The sequence below is a fragment of the Arvicola amphibius genome, chromosome 8 (assembly GCF_903992535.2).
Source record: "Arvicola amphibius chromosome 8, mArvAmp1.2, whole genome shotgun sequence".
In the NCBI taxonomy this organism is placed as follows: Eukaryota; Metazoa; Chordata; class Mammalia; order Rodentia; family Cricetidae; genus Arvicola; species Arvicola amphibius.
In genome coordinates this window covers 84,549,079-84,566,783 of record NC_052054.1, presented here as the reverse complement: position 1 = coordinate 84,566,783, position 17,705 = coordinate 84,549,079, and the positions used below count along the sequence as shown (strand labels likewise).

At 54.6% G+C, this 17,705-nt stretch overlaps 1 protein-coding gene across 1 annotated transcript in view; it reads left to right on the top strand.

Moving 5' to 3' along the window:
• The window catches only part of Pepd (peptidase D), a 138,618-nt gene extending 121,365 nt beyond the window's left edge, over positions 1-17,253 (top strand). The window contains exons 13-16 of the mRNA XM_038338430.1: positions 4,222-4,370; positions 13,252-13,436; positions 16,178-16,369; positions 16,755-17,253. Coding sequence (XP_038194358.1) covers positions 4,222-4,370; positions 13,252-13,436; positions 16,178-16,369; positions 16,755-16,892 — 664 coding nt within the window. The 3' untranslated portion in view covers positions 16,893-17,253. The remainder of the gene's footprint in view (positions 1-4,221; positions 4,371-13,251; positions 13,437-16,177; positions 16,370-16,754) is intronic.
• The last annotated feature ends 452 nt before the right edge of the window (positions 17,254-17,705 follow it).

The window sequence follows — 17,705 nt, the reverse complement described above, 5'->3', positions numbered from 1 at the left end:
ACACAGCAGCCACTGTCCTGGTGCTGGCCCTCCACACCCCCCCACAGCAGCCACTGTCCTGGTGCTGTCCCCCACCCACCCACAGCAGCCACCACCCTGGTGCCCAACCCTAGGCCCGTAAGGCTGAGGCAGGCAGCAGCTGGTTCAGGCTACAGGATGGTCCTCTCTCCTTGGCACTCGGCCCTGGCACTAGTGTTCTGTACCTTAGTGGCATCCCTTGGAGGGCAGTGCCAGTTCTCTGAACATAGAGGGACCCCAGCAAGGGACTGTTCTCATTAGCGTGTACATCAGAGATTTGTAGGTCTGGGCCTTAGGGATGCAGACCTGCTGCTGGCGCGGGGGACCATCCCTGCCTACTTAGACCCCGAGGAGCAGCTGGCCCAAGGAGTCTGTAGGAAAAGGTCCCTTACATGGGTCAACCTGTAACCAAGGGGAGCACTAAGAACGGCTCTGCTGCTGCTGCTGGCCGTTCCCGGAGGCTGCCATGCACAGAGACCTGCTGGTAAGCCGAGAGTGGGCAGCTGACCTGTGAACTGGGAAGGGGGTGCCCACTGTGGCCATCCTGCTGCAGAGAGAACATGGCTGGCTACTGTCCTGTTCCATCCTCTGCTGAGGTCTGTGCAGAACCCGTCTCTCTCCCTCTGCCTCTCCCTCCAGCCTGGCATGCAGACTGTACAAAGCAAGCATGCTTAGCACACATGCATGGAAGATGTCAGTCTTGGGTGAGAAGCAGCCGAGTGTGTGTTGCATACTCAGATTAAAATGAGGCTGCAAGCTGAGTACAAAGTGGCCCTTGTATAAACATCGCAGCATTTCCCTTGGAGGCCTTCTGCCTGTGGGCTGGCTTGTCCCTGCACAGGGCCTAAGGGAGTTAAGCAGGACCTGGAGAGGGTCTGGGTGGGCCAATGGTGGCAGGTAGCCCAGGCCTGGCGCTGCCCCATGAAGAGCCAGAGGAAGACAGAACGTTCATCCCAGCCAGGACCACAGCCATAGGAACACATGTGGGGAGGATTCGCCAGCACATTGCTTGGAGACATGTCATCTCCCAGATGTCTCAGATTATCACACAGACCCACTCGGCCAGTGATGGAGGTGTCCCTGGTGGTTGTCCCTACACAGCCAGGAAGGGGAGATCTTGCATTCTCGACTGAGCCAAGAATGACCGAATTCTCCATCATACTAGTTCTGCATGGAAAGGGCCGGCGCAGTAGACAGAACTGGAGGGAGATGATTTGTAAGAACGATGGCTTTCATCCCTGGATTCCAAATGGCTCGAATCGGAATCACTTATGCATGGGAAAGCACTGAGGGAGGATTTAAAAACAATAAACAACAGCAGAAAAGAAGGCAGAAAATATGGGGAACTGAGAACACAAAAATAGACTCCAGCCTGTCCCAAGCGTCGCCGGGCAGGATGGAGCTGGCTGGTGGGGTGTATACTTCCTTCTCCAGAAAGTGGATGATTTTAACAAAAAATAGAGTTGAGGCCTTTAGAAACTGTGGAGAGAGCTCGGCTGGCTGAAGAAATCAGAGTACCCGTCATGCCATCTCTGGGGGAAGGTTTGGAGAATTTGGCTCAGTCTGCTGTGCCCCCCAAGAATCTTGTTTTGTCCCATTCTAGATGATTCTAGCATTTTGTGTCATCTTGTGAGCTTCCTGGTTTTTAAAAATAGTTCATTTCTGTTTTTCCTTTAGACTAGCACCAGTAGCGCCCTCTTCCCCCGGGGCGACTGCAGGTCACCCTTTATGTGGCACCTCCCAGGAATGAGTGTCTCCACATGTCTGACCGACCCTGTCCTGTCTGCCAGGCCATGTCTTCTCAGATGCTCCAGCCCACCAAACCACGAAGCATTGTTTCCCTTACTGAGTCCGGGAAGGTCAAATAAGTGTTCTTTCAGCAACCCGAGGCTGGACCCTTTGCAGCTCCGTCCCCACTGCTGCCTGCACGGGCTCTGAGCCCCTGCACACCTGCAGCTTGCAAGGGTCCCCTGCCCATTTTAAAGATGGAGAAATGAGGTCCCAAAGGCTGAGTGGCAGAGGCAAAACAAGGTGACTGAAATGTTTCCCTCCCTTCAACTGCAGGCGTTGCTGGGCCTGTGTTCACAGCCTCAGTTTCCCTTCCATCTGGAGCTTCACCCTCTAGGCTGGTTCTGAGAGCGTATACTACACAGGAGTTAACCTGCAGGCAGTTTCTGGCCCCGAGGGCCACAGAGCACCCCAGGGAGCAGATGCCTGGGTGTGTCTCGAGTTTCATGGACCGCTTTGTAACTGAGCTGGGTGGTTTCTCCTGAAGTGAGGCCCAGGTCTCTTGAGTCTGTTCCACACAGGGTCCCCAGAGACTTTGACCCAAGCCAAAGTTCCCTGTCACACTGTGTGTGTGTGAGGGGGGTGCCTTTGCCCACCCCCAGGAATCACCTGATATGTTATCTATGCTTTGCCTTCCGTACTGTTGACCCGTTCGTTTATGGTGTTTTGCAACCAGGAGTCAGGAGATTAAAAAGTGCCCCGTTGAGGACTTTGGATTCAGGCATCCTGGGCATTTGCGTTTTTCCTTTAAAATCAGCTGCTGTGTGGTAGCTGGTACTGTCTGGCAAGCCATGTGGCCAGAATGCATGCACTCCATGCAGGGCCAGGGGCCCACCCTGCCCCCTGGCTCTGTCTCTCAACACTAGCACACAGGCAGCTTCTGGAATGTCTGTGGTTACCGTCAGAGTAGGATTTGGGTGCAAGGGCCTCATAAAGAAAGCCACAGATATGCCCTGGGCTCAGACTGGCCAGCATGCGTCTGGCTGCAGATGGACATGGCCACCCCCACCACACTAAGCACAGCTAGCCTCTATTGGTGCAGGAAGGCTGGACCATGGTCCCTCAGCCAGTTTGACTGGGATTAATGTCATGATCCCAGGAATAGGCCCTTGCTCTATGTCTGTTGCAGGACCTTCCTGGGGGTGCTGGACTGGGGCAGGTTGGGAAGGGGTGCCCTGTGTGTACACCCCCTTGCCTTAGTCACACTCTGTCATTCTGGGGTGACTCCATACCATGGGAGATGGATCTTTATCCGCAAAGCCAGGCCAGAATCCACAGGTCACCTTCTTGCTCTATCCCAGATGGTGCACAGGGCAGAATTCTTAGCTGTCCCCATTGTTGGGCCCCGTGGCCCGCTGTGGGTTCTGCTATACCAGGAGCCATGACACGGTATCCAGAAGGGTGGCTCCATGGTCCTGACTCGGCAGGCCCAGCTGTTTCCTACCATTGTCCAGCCTCTGCTGGCTCAAGGCTCCGGCAAGTCCTCTCTACCGCCTCAGCCTGCACAGCCACCCACCTGGGGACCACATGACAGCACCTCTGTCAGCCCCCAGGAAAGCAGTGCTAAATAAGCTCCACACATCTGACGTTTCCTCTGCCCCCCTCAGATGCGGCCCAGACACATCTGCCCTACCTGAGCAGATGATGCCAGACAGCAGAGCAGTGCCTGAGGCGCCGGCACCTGCTGGTTCCTCCTGAGCACTGTGGGCCTGTCAGAAAGGCCTGGTGCCGCTCAACCCACTGGGCAAGCCAGGTGGCAGTGGGGAGTCTCTTGGCATGCTCATATGGAAGGCAGCTAGCATGTGGGAATCTGGAGACCCAGCCATCTCCCATGGGTCTCTCCCACTGCTCTGAATGGGTCCCCACAACTAAAGCTGCTGGTGCCAGTTTCCTTTTGCCTTTCCTGGACAGGCTGAGCCCGTTCCCCCTCCCTCTCTCTCCTCCTTCCCTCCTTCTTCTCCCATCTTTCTTTCTGTGGTTCTGGAGGTTGAGCCTGGGATCATGTGTGCAGGCCAGTGCCGTCTACTAAGTGCCATCCCCAGCGCTCTTTCTGCTCTTTCTAAGAGCAGGCTAACTTTGAACTTGCTCTGTAGCCCAGGCAGATCTTGGAGATTTTTTTTTTTTCTGGAACTCACTTTGAGATGGCCTGCTTCTGCCTCTGAGCACTCCACCTCTCAAGTCGCTGAGGTGACAGGCCGGCACCACTGGGCCTAGGTCCCTGCGTCGTGCTCTTCTGTTGGAAAGGAACCTGCTACACCAGCCCCCAGCAGAAAGAGCAGAGGGTGGGGGGTGGCACCGTGAGCGTCTGCCCGCCCGCCTCACAAAGCCCGCCCCATCTCCAGCAGAAAGAAAGGAGGGTGGGGGTTGGCACCTGTAAGCATCTTCCCGCCGGCCTCACAAAGCCCGTCCCTGCAGTCTGTTTGACATGGGTGGAGAGTACTACTGCTTCGCTTCTGACATCACCTGCTCCTTCCCGGCCAATGGCAAGTTCACAGAGGACCAGAAGGCCATCTATGAGGCGGTGCTGAAGAGCTGCAGAACTGTCATGAGCACTATGAAACCAGGTGAGGGACAGGAGGGCGGGGCTGCTGAGGAGCTGCCCTGCAGCGGGGGGCGAAGGGGGGGTACTGGAGGGACGAACTGAGTGACAGGCACCCACAGGCAGCAGACATGAAATCTGTCTACATCTGCTCCACATGCTTGGCCAGTTCGAGTCCAGGTGGTGTGAGCCCCCATAACCCCCAGAGGGCACAGGCTGACCACTAGTCAGGGACAGAGCTGGCTCTGGAAGTTCAACCCTTTGTGACCCCATGGCCCATCCAACCCCATCTCCCTACACATCCTTCCACCCACACTGGTCATTGGAACATCAACATGTTCCCTCCCCTGACCAAAACAGAGTCCACTTGAGGAAGGTCCAGGCCAGCTTTGGATACTGGTTGAACCCCAGAGCAAGCTCTGACCTCACTCAGGCCATGACCTTGAGTCATGAAGCTCCCCCTTGGGATTGTTGTTTTGTCTGCATGTGAGGCAGCACCTGTTCGAGTTAAGCAGAGTGGTAGAAAGCACCTGAGACTGCCAAACGCGAGTTTGTTACTTGCTGTGGTCATTGTCCCTGCTGCAGTGGTGGTATTGGGCCTGGTGTCCTCTCCATGGAGCCAGCTGCCCCTCCCCACTTCACTGTATGGCCACTGCCTGGGCCTTTTCCATGTACTACCCCCTCCCCACCCCATAGTGCTGAGATGTGGGATTAGAAGCTCGCAGCACTGAGCCACAGCTCTGGCATTTGCTCTTTTGCCTGCAGCACGGGAGCCCCGCCTAGTACAAGTACCTCCATGTAAAGGGAACATTTAGGGCTATGTGTGGCTCTGCTGAATTCTCTTTGAGCCCACCCTGTGGGTTTTAGGTTCCCCACATCCTGAACACAGCTTTCAGGTACCAGTCATTCCCCTTATATCCCCCACCCCCGCAAGCTGGGCCCTCCATGGACACATGGCTACTGGGTACCACCTAAAAGTCTCTTTGCTGCAGCCAGGCTCCATCTAGTCATGGGGCAGCTTTCCCCACCTGTCTCCCACCTGGTGGTCCACCCACACCAGCCCTGGCACAGGTGTCCCACCGAAGCCTCTGCATCTTCACTTGTAAGCAGCAGAGTCCTCGCCAGCAGGGTTAGGTTGTTGGGGAGTCACAGACTCAGAGAGGTAGAATGGCCTGTCCTGGCTATGCAGACCCCAACTTAGGGCTGAAATGATAAGTTGTGATGCTAGCTCAGAGTATTGTCCAATCCCAAACCCCGCTCCTCTGTCCCTATCCACCTCCCTCATCCTAAAGAAGCAGCTGAGCAGTGGCAGCGCAAGCCTTTTCTAGAACCCAGGCATCTCCCTACACCATGTGAGGACCACTATGCAGAAGGCAGCAACACAGTGAGGGTCCAAGGCATCTAGAATACAAGCCCAGCCCAGCAGCATGCTGGTTGTGAGCCGGGCTTCTGCCCTGCAATTTTCTTGTACTCCACCTGGCCAGGGTAGCTCCCCATGCTACCAGAGCCCACTCTAGGGCAGGCTTAGCCAGCTCTGGTCCCTGGCATCTACGTTAAGGGCCAGGGAGCTGGCAGCAGCCATCCCACTCTTCTGTGATCTGGAGGTGCTAAGTAGGAGCTTCAGGGGTCACGGGGGCTCATGGGAGGCCTGAAAACTGGATTTTTTTGAAGTATTTCTAAGGACTCTGGTGGCCAGATTTGCTCATCTCCATGGTTCCTTGATGAGAGAGGGGTGGGGAGGGGAGATGATCTTGGTCTCCAGAGCTGTAAAACCCCGTGATGTGGCATGCTGTGGCCCAGAACTTGATGGCTCAGCATTTGGCTAAACAGTCCCCTGTGACCCCATGGCCCATTGCTGGAATGATTTACATTGTGATCTCAGGGCCCTGTTAAGTAGTGGAGGAACCATCGACACCAGTCATTTTCAGAAGAGGCCCCCAGTGTAGCCCTAGGAGCTCCTACAGAGACCAGGAGCTGCAGGAGAGTGTAGCTGCAGTGGGACCCTGTAGCCAGAACCCAACGCTACAGCCCCATACCCTCACTCAGTATGCAGGACCAGAGCTTGACAGATGGATGAGTCCAAAGACAGAAAGTCAGTATGCCCCGGAAGGAAGACTAGGAAAATCTGAGAGTAAAGCCTTCCTATGGGCAGCAGTACTGACTGGCTCACTGGGCTGCTGCAGGGCACAGCAAGCTGCTAAAAGCAACAGCCCCCCTGAGCAGTAGACAAGGCAATGCCAAGGCAAGGGGAAGTCAGACCCGCACAGGGCACTGTGGCCCTCCAGGCTGTTTCAATCAAAGAACAGTGTAAGAACCTGGACTCTCAAGGTCTGTAATTGAGCCACTGGAGGGAGCAGGAGCTGGGGAGTATGTTTGCTATACCCCCTTTTAAAACTGAAGTCAGCGGAGCAGCCACCTAAGGGGGTACATAGCCTCCTATCTTTACACCACAGGTGAGCATTTTTGCTCATTTTGAATATTATGTCATTTAAATGATCAGTATTCAAAAGTGTACAGTTTTGGCTAGAAGGTGGGGTCGACTGTTGTCTCCCATGATGTGTACTGCTGTCACTACCCCCAAGAGACTGGGCCATCTTCCTCCTGAGGACCCTCCACTGGGCACAGTCCAGCATCTGTGATGCTGACCTCAAGCCGTTCTCTGCAGACAATGGTGTCTTTAAGTGAGCTGAGCTGACGGTGGCCCCGTCACATTGGTTAGTGTCTTCAAACCTCTCCAGGCAGGGTGGAATGCAGGTGTTGGGCCAGAAAAGGCTGCTCTCATCGGTGAGGCAGACCTTGCTGTGTAAGAGCCCCAAGGCCAACCTCAGCCCAGTCACCTTCATGTGTCATGATGATAAAGCAGCGGGATCATCATCATGGGAGCCGCGGAGTGAACCCTGTGCCTCCCCACCCCCACCCCCGCCGCCACAGAAGAAGGGCCTGGGATGGTCTGCCACATGCCACAGTGGAGGCTGGAGGAGGGGCTAGGCCTCAGAGGACTGGATGCAAGAGGAGCAAATTGGAGAGGGCATCCTGCCTGTCGGCACGCAGTGTCTCTCCATCTGCTCACCTGAGAGTGCCAAGCTTCATTCGTCCATGCTACCTGAGTCTCGGCCACTGTAATGCCTGTTGGCACCGAGCATTATGGCCATAGCAGTTTGGCCACCACAGTAGGCTCCCTCAGCCCACTCCAATTGTCCAGAAAGTGGCCAGGCTTACAAAGCCACTCCCCACTTGGTACTCCGGGAGGCCGCTGGCCAGATGTCCACACCCACCTGGTCAGCTTCCCTGGCTATGTGAACTATTTGGGGCAGCCACTAGGCTGGAACATCCAGACCCAGTTCCTCTGAGTCCACCCCTGCAGACACATGAGGCAGAGCCTCCCAAAAGTCCCATTCTTGTCAAGGCTGGGCTCCTGGAGGCACAGATCTGGCTTGCCTAGGTAAGTCCATGCTGGTGGCTTGAAGACACCCTGTGGGAGAGTGGAAGAGAGCTCCAGCTGTTTCCCACAGATTATGACACTCTGAGGGTTGACTAGAGCAGAGTTAGACTCTTGTCTGGTCACACAGTGTAGGCTGGCCTCCAGGGTTCAGAGTCCTGTGGTCACAGAGAGCTGCTCAGCAGATAGGGACAGATCGCCTCACCATAGTGGTGAATTGGCAGTGGCTAGCCAGCCCCCGGCCCATCTCAGTGGAATTGCCCCTGGTATGTGGGTTTAGCTTCTGAGCCAAGACAAACGCCCTGCTGAGACTGCCCGGCTGCTTCCTGAGACCTTCCAAGGAAGAGTAAATAAAGACAGGCAGGAAATCACACAAGGACGCCCAGGGGAAAGGCAGGAACGAGAATGTCAGAACACACATGGACCAGCAGCTGCAGCCCCAGGGGATTGAAGAATGCAGGCCTTGGCTCCTTGTCCTGGGCCAAAAGGAGGAGCAGTCTCTGTCACTCAGAGAGCAAGGGTGGGAGGTGAGTTTTGCCAGAGAGGTCACTGGAGAGTCTGCAGGAGTGTGGACAGGCTGTGCTAGCATGGGAGAACACTGCCCACCCGTGCTGGCTACTGGCAGTGGAGTCTCAGGGCCAGCGGCCCACACTGTGCAGACTGCCCACTTTAGGATTAAAGGTGCGTGCCACCACACCCAGCCAGGTCTTGAAGTTTCAGTCCTGCCGGCCTTCATTGGTTCAGTCACCTCCCGGTACCCACCATTTCTCCTTCTGCTGCCCAGCCACTCTGCCCCACAACACCCGCCTTGAGCTGCTATTGGCGAAGGTTGCTGTGGTCCTAACTGTGTGAGCCAGCCCTGTTCCTCCAGCACTCCTGACTCTGGTCCTGCTTCAGGCTCCTGCCGTTTGTGGGGGTGGGGGGGTATGCGTTGGGGCAGAGGTAGGGTAGCAGCATGAAAGCGGAGGGGCTGGCTATCAGTGAATCAGTGACCAGCAGTACTCCTGCTCGCAGAGTGAGCCTGAGAGAAACATAGGTGGAGTAGAGAGGGGCACAGTGTCCACCACAGCTGATTCCATATGTCTTCTGTTGACCTGTGTGGGGACGGGAGAAGGGGTCACCTTTCCTGGCTCCCTCCTACTCAGGCAGGCAGGGGAGGATGAAGTGGCTAAGATTTCCTACTGGCCACTGTCCCTACAGATGGGGAGGAATATGGAGGTTGTGCCATTAGTGGTACAGGGACCTCATGTTACCCTGTGGTGCCCCTTGCCAGACCTGGGAGGGCTATCTTGGTCCAGTGCTCACCACTCACACTGGCTGCAGGATGAGAGCAAGCTCCCTGCTCTCTGCCTAGCTCCAAGCATTTGCGTGGGTGCTCCCAGAGTGTGGAGGGAAGAGCTTCAGGAAGTGTGCACACGACGGCTCCGCCTCCGCTTCATCAGCAGCATCAAGGCGCCTGCAGCCTGGACACACACTGCTTCCTGCCCCTCTGAAGGGTGAATGAGTCCCCAAGGTCCTGAAGTAGACTCTGCAGGGTGGGCTGGGCTAGAGGCCCTGGGCCTGATGCCAGCTTGGCCTGCCATGCAGCTAGCTCACTGCAGCTCCCAGGGCCTGCCCTGAGACCTGGGCTTTATGCCTTTGCTCCCACACCCCACAGGCCTGGCTCCCACATCAACCATCCCGTGAGGGCCATTGTCCACAGATGAAGTGAGCTCTTTGTCTGACCAAGTAGCCTAGGGGTGGGTGAGGGGGATCTGCTGCCTTCCTGGCTTGGCTGGGGAGCCCCCCAGGGCTGTCACACACTGGGCAGGAAGCCTGGGGCCGTGATGGATGCTGCTGAAGCTCTAAGAGGCCTCCCTGGCTCCAGCAGGGGCAGGCTCCAGGCCCGCTGGAGTGCTGGTAAGGGAGGCCAGGTGGAGCAGGGGGCCAGCAGAAACCCATCCTAGAGCCGGGGCACAGGACCTGTCACCTCTCTGAGCTCTTGTCATTAAGTGGGTGCTAACCTCTAGGATACCCTTCCCACCCCTGAACTCAGTGGGGTGCAGGTCCCACATGAATCCAGGACAGTGTATTTCTTTCATGGCTGCAGAAAGCCACAAGCAAGGCTAGTGCTTTGCCTATTCCTCACTCCTAACAAGTGCTGGGCACAAAGCAAGGCTAGAATCCTGCCCTCGGACCCAGGCTCTGCTGTGCTGTCATGAATTGGCTCTGGTAGGCCAGGAAGGGACAATCAGAGAGGACTCCCTGGAGGAAGTCCCTCAGAGGCCCAGGATGAGGGGGACTAGGGGCTTGAAGAGGACTGAAGATAGGAAGCACACCCGGAGATAGATGAGACCACGGGAGGGGTATGGCCTTGTCTATTGATACCCTGGTCTAGCTGCTCCCCCAGGAGTGGGGAGTAAGATGCCGCTACCATGGCTTACCAGTCTCCCCAAAGCCTTTGAGCAGTATGCAGGGGTTCTATGGAAGGAGCGTGGGTAGGTATCCAGGAATAATACTGTTTTCGGAAAGCCAGGGTGAGGTTTAGCAACATGAATGGGATGAGGTAGGAGAGCAAGGCACCATTCACCCAGGGTGCTTTAATGTCTAGTATGGGCCTGCTGGGGATCCAGGGATGTCTCCCAGCTCAGCACCTGGGCTTTCAAGGTGCCTATGGGCTGAAAAGGCGGAAGGAGCCCAGGAGTGATTTGTGCCCAGCCTCAGTCTTGCTAGGGGATGGCAACCTTCACACACTTCAGGGGCCCCACCCCAGGCACGGGTGGTGGTTACAACACCCATGGCTGATGCCATGGCCAAGTCACTGGAGGTTTAATAACTGTTATAACCTAACCACACACAGGCAGAAAGAAAGCCTCCACTTACAATCTTGCATCTGCGGATGTACAAGCAAGCACCATGGGGGCCCAGGTCCTGTGTTTGGCCAGGTACCAGTAGTCCCCCAGGAGCCACCATGAAGCATGGGGTCTACCTGATACTCCCTCTCAGTCAAGGTTCCAGCCATGCCTGTGAGCCCACCATTGACATTAGCTAGGCTGAGAGGTTGAAGCAGGCTCTTTTTTGGTGACAAAGGAAGGACCCCATTCAGGGAAAACCTTTTCTAAACTCCCTGTGCTGGGCTGACTAGAAGCTGAGTAAGCACAGCTCCTTTGACACTTGCAGGACTTGAACTAAGAGCACATGGACTTACATGTTCTGCCAAGACTTGGGGTATCATGGGGGACACCACTATTCGGGCATAGATACATGAGAAGTAATTGTGTCAGGGAGTGGACAAGAGGCGGCAGTAAGGATGGGGGATGTCTTTAGGAAGGTAACTTGATGCTGGGATACCCCCCACCACCTTGCAAGGATAGCTTAACCAAGGCCCAGGCCCCAGTGTAACTTGGGAAGATCTTGTGTGCTTCTCGAGCAGAAGGTAACCTGGTCTCTGGAGAGTCCTCCAGGAGTGGCTCTGGTGGAGGAGGATAGCAGCCAGAGGTGAGGCAGATTTGACTCACAACTAGAGCACCGTGGCCAGAGTGTGAAACCAGGCTCTGGCTGGTCTTAAGTGAGAGGTCATCAGTGGCTTGTGCTGGAGATGCCAGACCAGCCCGCCCTCTGGGCCAGCTCTGTGGCTCTTGGACAGAGGTAGCACCTGTGGATCATGGATCCCCACTTTTGAAATGTCAACTGTTGAAGAAAACCCTCACAAGGGTGTAGGCTGGGTTGTCTAAGAGGACCCCAGATGTGAGGCAGCAATAACCAGAAGCTCCCCAGGCTTGCCCAGTAGCAGATTCTAGACCCTAGGAAGGCTGGCTCCACCTCAGAGCCAAACTTCTGCCACCTCTCCATACATACAACAGCACCCTATGAACCACCTATGCACGACCCTGTACTGCCAGCCTTGCTGGGTCCATCTCTGGCAAGGAAAGGGACCGCTCACCAGCTATCAGCCATGGAGGCTCAGCAATCTGACCTTCCGGGCTTGGCCCTTTCTGGTTCATTATCCGGTAAAACAGTGGTTCTCAGCCTTCCTGATGCTGAGACCCTTTAATACAGTTCCTCATGTTGTGGTGATCTCCCAACCCCAAGATTATTTTTTTAAAAAAGTATTTATTTATTATGTATACAATATTCTGTCTGTGTGTATGCCTGCAGGCCAGAAGAGGGCACCAGACCCCATTACAGATGGTTGTGAGCCACCATGTGGTTGCTGGGAATTGAACTCAGGACCTTTGGAAGAGCAGGCAATGCTCTTAACCTCTGAGCCATCTCTCCAGCCCCCCCCAAGATTATTTTTATTGCTACTTCATAACTGTAATTTTGCTACTGTTATGAACCATAATACAAATATCTAATGAGACCCCTTGAAAGGGTTGACTGCCAAAGGGGTTGTGACCCACAGGTTGAGAACCACTGCTATAGAGCCTTGAATCACCTAGGATTTCCTGCCTTCCCTTACAGCATTGCTCATCAAAGGGTGGGGTGATGTGATAGCAGGGAGGCCTTTGAAGGTTGATGTTCCACCCATGGGGTCAAAACTCAAAATTGACTGGGAGGTCAATGCTGTCTACTGTCTGACCGCTGCACTCCTGTGGCCTAGGCTCAACCTTCATGAGATCAGAGCTGAAGAAGACTCCCCTGGACCTAGGTCCTTGTCTAGTGGTCTTACTGGAGATCACCATAGCAGGCAGGGCTGCTCCTGATGCTGTTTGAAGCCCATCTGGCCCCTGAAGCTATATGCATGGGAGGTGTCTTAGTTAGGGGTTCTACAGCTGTGATGAAGCACCCCCCCCCAAAGGAACTTGGGGAGAAAGGTGTTTATCTGGCTTATATGTAACAGTTCATTGAGGGAAGCTAAGGCAGAAATTTAAGCAGACCAGGAACCTGGAGGCAGGAGGAGGCCATGGAGGGGTGCTGCTTACTGGCTTGCTCCTTATGGCTTAGCCTGCTTTCTTATGAAACCCAGGACCACCAGCCCAGAGGTGTCACCATCCATAATGGCCTTCCGTCATCACTTAAATGCCCTATAGGCTTGCCTGCAGCACAACGTTATGGAGGCTCTCTCCTCTCAGATAACTAGCCTGTGTCAAGTTGGCATAGAACTAGCCAGCACAGGACCTTTGCCCAAGAAACATAGGGCAGAGATGAGTTTGATTAGCAGCCTAAGCTTAGACATCCAGGCAACCATGGAAATGGTTCCAGACCCCTGCCCACCAGAGGGTGAGGCCACGCCAGCTGTCCCTTCACCCAGAAACCTTTGTCCCCACAGTAGCTTCCAGATTGAGTCAGCCATTCTGGGGTGTGCAGGATGCCTTCTCCCAGGCTGAAGCTCCGAAGCCTCCTGTGGGGCTGAGCCATTTAGGACATGGCCAGACCCCTGGCTTTGGGTGGCAGAAGCTGGTCCTGTAGTATGATGATGCAGTCTGGGTCCTTACCCCTTGGTCTGCAGAGCCCTGGCTTATCACAGCCTCTTCTTAAATCCTAGGTGTCTGGTGGCCTGATATGCACCGGCTGGCTGACCGTATCCACCTGGAGGAACTGACACGGATTGGCCTCCTACATGGCAGTGTGGATGCCATGCTCCAGGTCCACCTGGGAGCAGTATTCATGCCACATGGGCTCGGCCACTTCCTTGGCCTAGATGTGCACGATGTGGGAGGCTACCCTGAGGTCAGTGTGCACACTGCTCTCCCTCAGCCTGGCCGAACTGGGGGAGGGAGAGGGGCTTTTTGGCAGGGTGGGGAGTGTTTCTGGAGATACAGTGAAAACAGGAGGGATGGTCGTCCTATGACGCACAAAGGAATTGGGGTCCTGGACACAGCAGGGTGGGTCAATGAGTGATCTTCCCCAGTGGCTGCACAGACCTCAAGACACATGCGGTGTATCTGTGCAAAGGTTCCCCAAAAGATATAGAACTGAAGCCAGGTTTCACGGACAGAGTTAACACTAAACTGCCCACGTCCTTCATTCAAGCTTACTTCAGCCCTGAGCTCAGCAGCAAACCCCCTTCCAGTTCCCTACAGGCTAGCTCGCCCACCCTCTGCCTCCCAGGCCACTGGCAGGAGAGGAAGGCTTGAAGGGCATCTTCGGACAGGGCTCCCTCTCCCTCTTACTGCCAGCTCTCCAAGGACCACCCAGTGGGTGCCTGCGGGCTCCTGGGAAGCCCTACTGGGCAGGTGGCTACAGCCCCTCAGGGCCTGTTCCTGCTGCCCAGCCTGGCCTGGTGCCCACCGTGCAGGGGGCGGATTGTGCAACTGGTGCACACCCTGGGGCCCACCAGCCAGTTAGCCAAGACTAGACCCAGCCTCTTGGCTGTGGGGTATTTTGAAAGCACTAAGGAAGATTTGGGGGAGGGGAGGATTGCTCAAGAGAAGCATTATTATTCAATTATTTTTTCTCAAGTGTAAACAGTTAAATTTGGAGAAACAAAATCAGTTTTAATTTCCTAATTTCTGTCCATCCTATTGTGTGCAGGGAGCCAAAAGCAGGCCCTTCCAGACATTGTTAGTTGAGGTTCGTTATTCATTAGTCGCCAAAGTTCTTTTTTCCACCAAAGAAAATTGGCAGCAAACTGTTTTCATCTTTTCCAGTAAGCAGCCCTTTGTGCTCGGTCTATTCTTCTGACAGATAAACACTGTGGAAAAAATATGGCTTTTCCTATAAAAGTCATTTGTTTTATTTCAGGCCTACAGACACATCTGGGTCTCTTCTCAGAGTCCAGTACAAGTTGAGGCCTCATTGAACCCTCTGCCCAGGCAGAGCAGCAGACATGGGCACCCCTAGCATAGCTGGCATCCCCATCCCTTGGCTGCAGGTCACTTGGACTAGCTCACCATTCTCTGCTAAGCTATGTCTATTGGAGACCATCCTGTGGCCCCCAACCTAGCAGACCCTAGGAGCAGCTGCTCTGCAGGAACCTTGGCTCAGACAAGTATATCCTCTAGCCTCGCTGCAGATCCTTCAGTCCCCCCAAATCCCCGCTGGAGTAATGGTTCAAAACGTTCCTGAGTGGCAGGAAGCTGTACCCCTACACATCCATAGAGCGGGACAGACTGAATGGACCTACTGGGTGTAAGCTTGGTGGCAGAACACTCGCCAAGCATGCTCAAGTCTCTGAATTCCAGTGCCATACACACACAAAAAAGACAAACCCAAGAGATGTGACCTGGTCAGGCCTTGGTCCTCCATAGGCGTTCACAGCCGTGGTTAGAGAAGGAACAAGCACTTGGGATGCAGCAGAAGGTGCAGGCTTTCAGTGGCAACTAAACAATTCTGGAACAAAAGCCTGGCACAGATAGGAAGCAGGCTCCTGCCCTTGACAGAAGTGCCTCTCACCTAAACAAAGCCCTTTCTTCCACCAAAGAAAAGTGCTCCTCCCCACAGCCTCCACGCCTGCTGATGCAGAGGCAAGTGTTGCAAGGCTGGCAGTAGCCAGCCACGGTTCTTCCAGAACATGACCTACAAGACACATGGCCCTTTGTGCCTCATCACCACCTTCATCCGGCCTGCTCACACCAGGTCACATGGCTGTCCCTACCCTCACAGAATCCCAGTCACAGCCCTCCTCGCTGTGCCCAGCCTTGGAGGCTGAGCCAGCCTGTTTCTGGTTACCTTACGTGAACCACTAATTGAAGTCTGATGTTCTTGGCCCCCAAACAGTCAGAAATGACAGCTCCGTCTCCAGCAGCTGGGTGTCCTTGGAGGAGCCACAAGTGGGGCAGGCAAACTCAGATCCTGACCAGAACGCTTACTTTGCTGCCCACTTGCTCAGAGGCCCTGGCCATAGGCCAGCTGAGTGCCTCAGGGAGTTGGAGGAGCAGGGCAGACAGAGCCTCAGCAGACAGCAGTCATCACTAGCACCCTCAATGGCACAGCACTATTTCCTAGGGCCCAGGTGTAGGCTAGACACAGGCAGGCACTTACACACCAGTGCTGGTAACAGTTCTGTCTTGATGACAACACCTGTCCCTTCCTCTATTGAAAAGGCTGACTTGGCCTGGAGGAGCCAGGACCAGTCCAGTTTCCACTTGAGCTGCCTGAAAGAAAAGACCAGGAAGGCCCTGCAGGCCATTCAACCCCTAAGAGCTTTTTTGGCTTTCCCGGTTGGCTTCTGACCTGCAGAAGGGCCTGAGTGAGGGCAGCCAAACACCCAGCCAGCCCCGTGGGGCTACCTGGCACCTTGGCCTGCATGTGTGCATTATCAATGTCCTGAAGGCAGACCTGAGGGTCACTAGGGTCAAAATGTCCTGAATACGGTGTGTGCAGAGAGGGCAGAGGCTTTCTGTGGTTAGACTGAGCTGGATAACCCAGGGGGCTGGAGCCAATCCTGTCTGGTTGCCTCTCAATGCTGGCACATCCCAATCAGCCTTGGAATGTTCAGTTGGGTTCCCCCACCTTTTCTTGCTCCACAGGGTGTAGAGCGCATTGATGAGCCTGGCTTGCGGAGCCTACGCACAGCAAGGCATCTGGAACCAGGCATGGTGCTGACCGTGGAGCCAGGAATCTACTTTATCGACCACCTCTTGGACCAGGCCCTGGCAGACCCAGCCCAAGCCTGCTTCTTTAACCATGAGGTCCTGCAGCGCTTCCGCAACTTTGGTGGGGTGAGTACCTGGGGACCCCACATTCTTATTCCCAGAATGTCCACCACCCCACTGGTCCCTCAGGAAAAGGTCGAAGGACAGTTGGCGGTGGGTGTTTAAGGCCTGGCCAGCCACTGCTCTCACCAGACAGATGCCTTGCCTCTCAACAGGAAGAGATTCTTCAAAATGCCCCCCAGTTCCAGAGGCTCCATGTGAGCACACAGTACAAGCAGAGGGCCATAAAGGAGCCTCCCTGTCTTCCCCAGAGGCTTTGAAACCAGTCTGTCTCGTCACAAAGACTAGTCCCATCCCTCAGCCAGCTTCTCCCAGGTGGAGCAGGTTGGCACTGCTAATGTGACAAATTAAGCCAGCATGGTCATAATGGCATCCTGTCTGTATGGCGCAGGTCCGTATCGAGGAGGACGTTGTAGTGACTAACAGTGGCACAGAGCTGCTGACCTGTGTACCGCGGACCGTGGAAGAAATTGAAGCATGCATGGCGGGCTGTGACAAGGCCTTTACGCCCTCCTCTGGCACAAAGTAGAGCCAGCTGGGCACGGGTCTTGTTTCCCTTCTGTGACATCAGCCTGCTCATGGCACCCCAACAGCAAGAGGCAGTGCTCAGCAATCAAATCCTGGAGCTCACGTTTGATCCAGAATTATCACTGCCATTTCCAAGGGAGGGCAGCATTTTATTAATCTGCAAGATCACACCCCTAACCTTGACTTTGCTTAAATGGCTGATTCTGAGTGCTGATTGAAAAGAATCTTGTTCTAAAGTCACAAGTCAATTTTCTTGCTGCCATTTATATCCATGTGCTCAGGAAAGATTCACTTATATCTTCTCAAAGAAAATATCAATATGCAGAATGGAATTTGCAATAAAAGCTTTTCTAAATTCTAAATACTCAGCTTCTTCTTTACTCCTTCATAGCATGAGAGCTGTGGCCCGAGATGATGGCTCACCAAGTGTCAGCTTTAGGAATCTGTCTTGTTAGCACAGGCCTGTGCCCTAGACTTCTGCCTTGGCCTGGCCTGGGAGAACCAGGGAAGTCCTTTCCCAGACACTTTCACTGCACTCCAGGGATTCTGCCAGTCAGTGCAACACTGTCACCTGCTGCCAGGATTCCCAAGCAATAGACACCAGAACCACTAAGGATTTGGTAAGAACTTCTGGGCCCTGATTTCATTTTTATACTAGTAAAGATAGGGCATGTCAGCTAGCAGCATTGCCTAATACAGCAGGGTGGCAAAGGAGGGGCCTGCTACCCAACCAACTTGTCTGTCGCACCACCATCCCCAGTACAAGTCTGTTGACCCAGTTCCATCCCAAGGCTGTAAGCCATAGAGGGCCCAG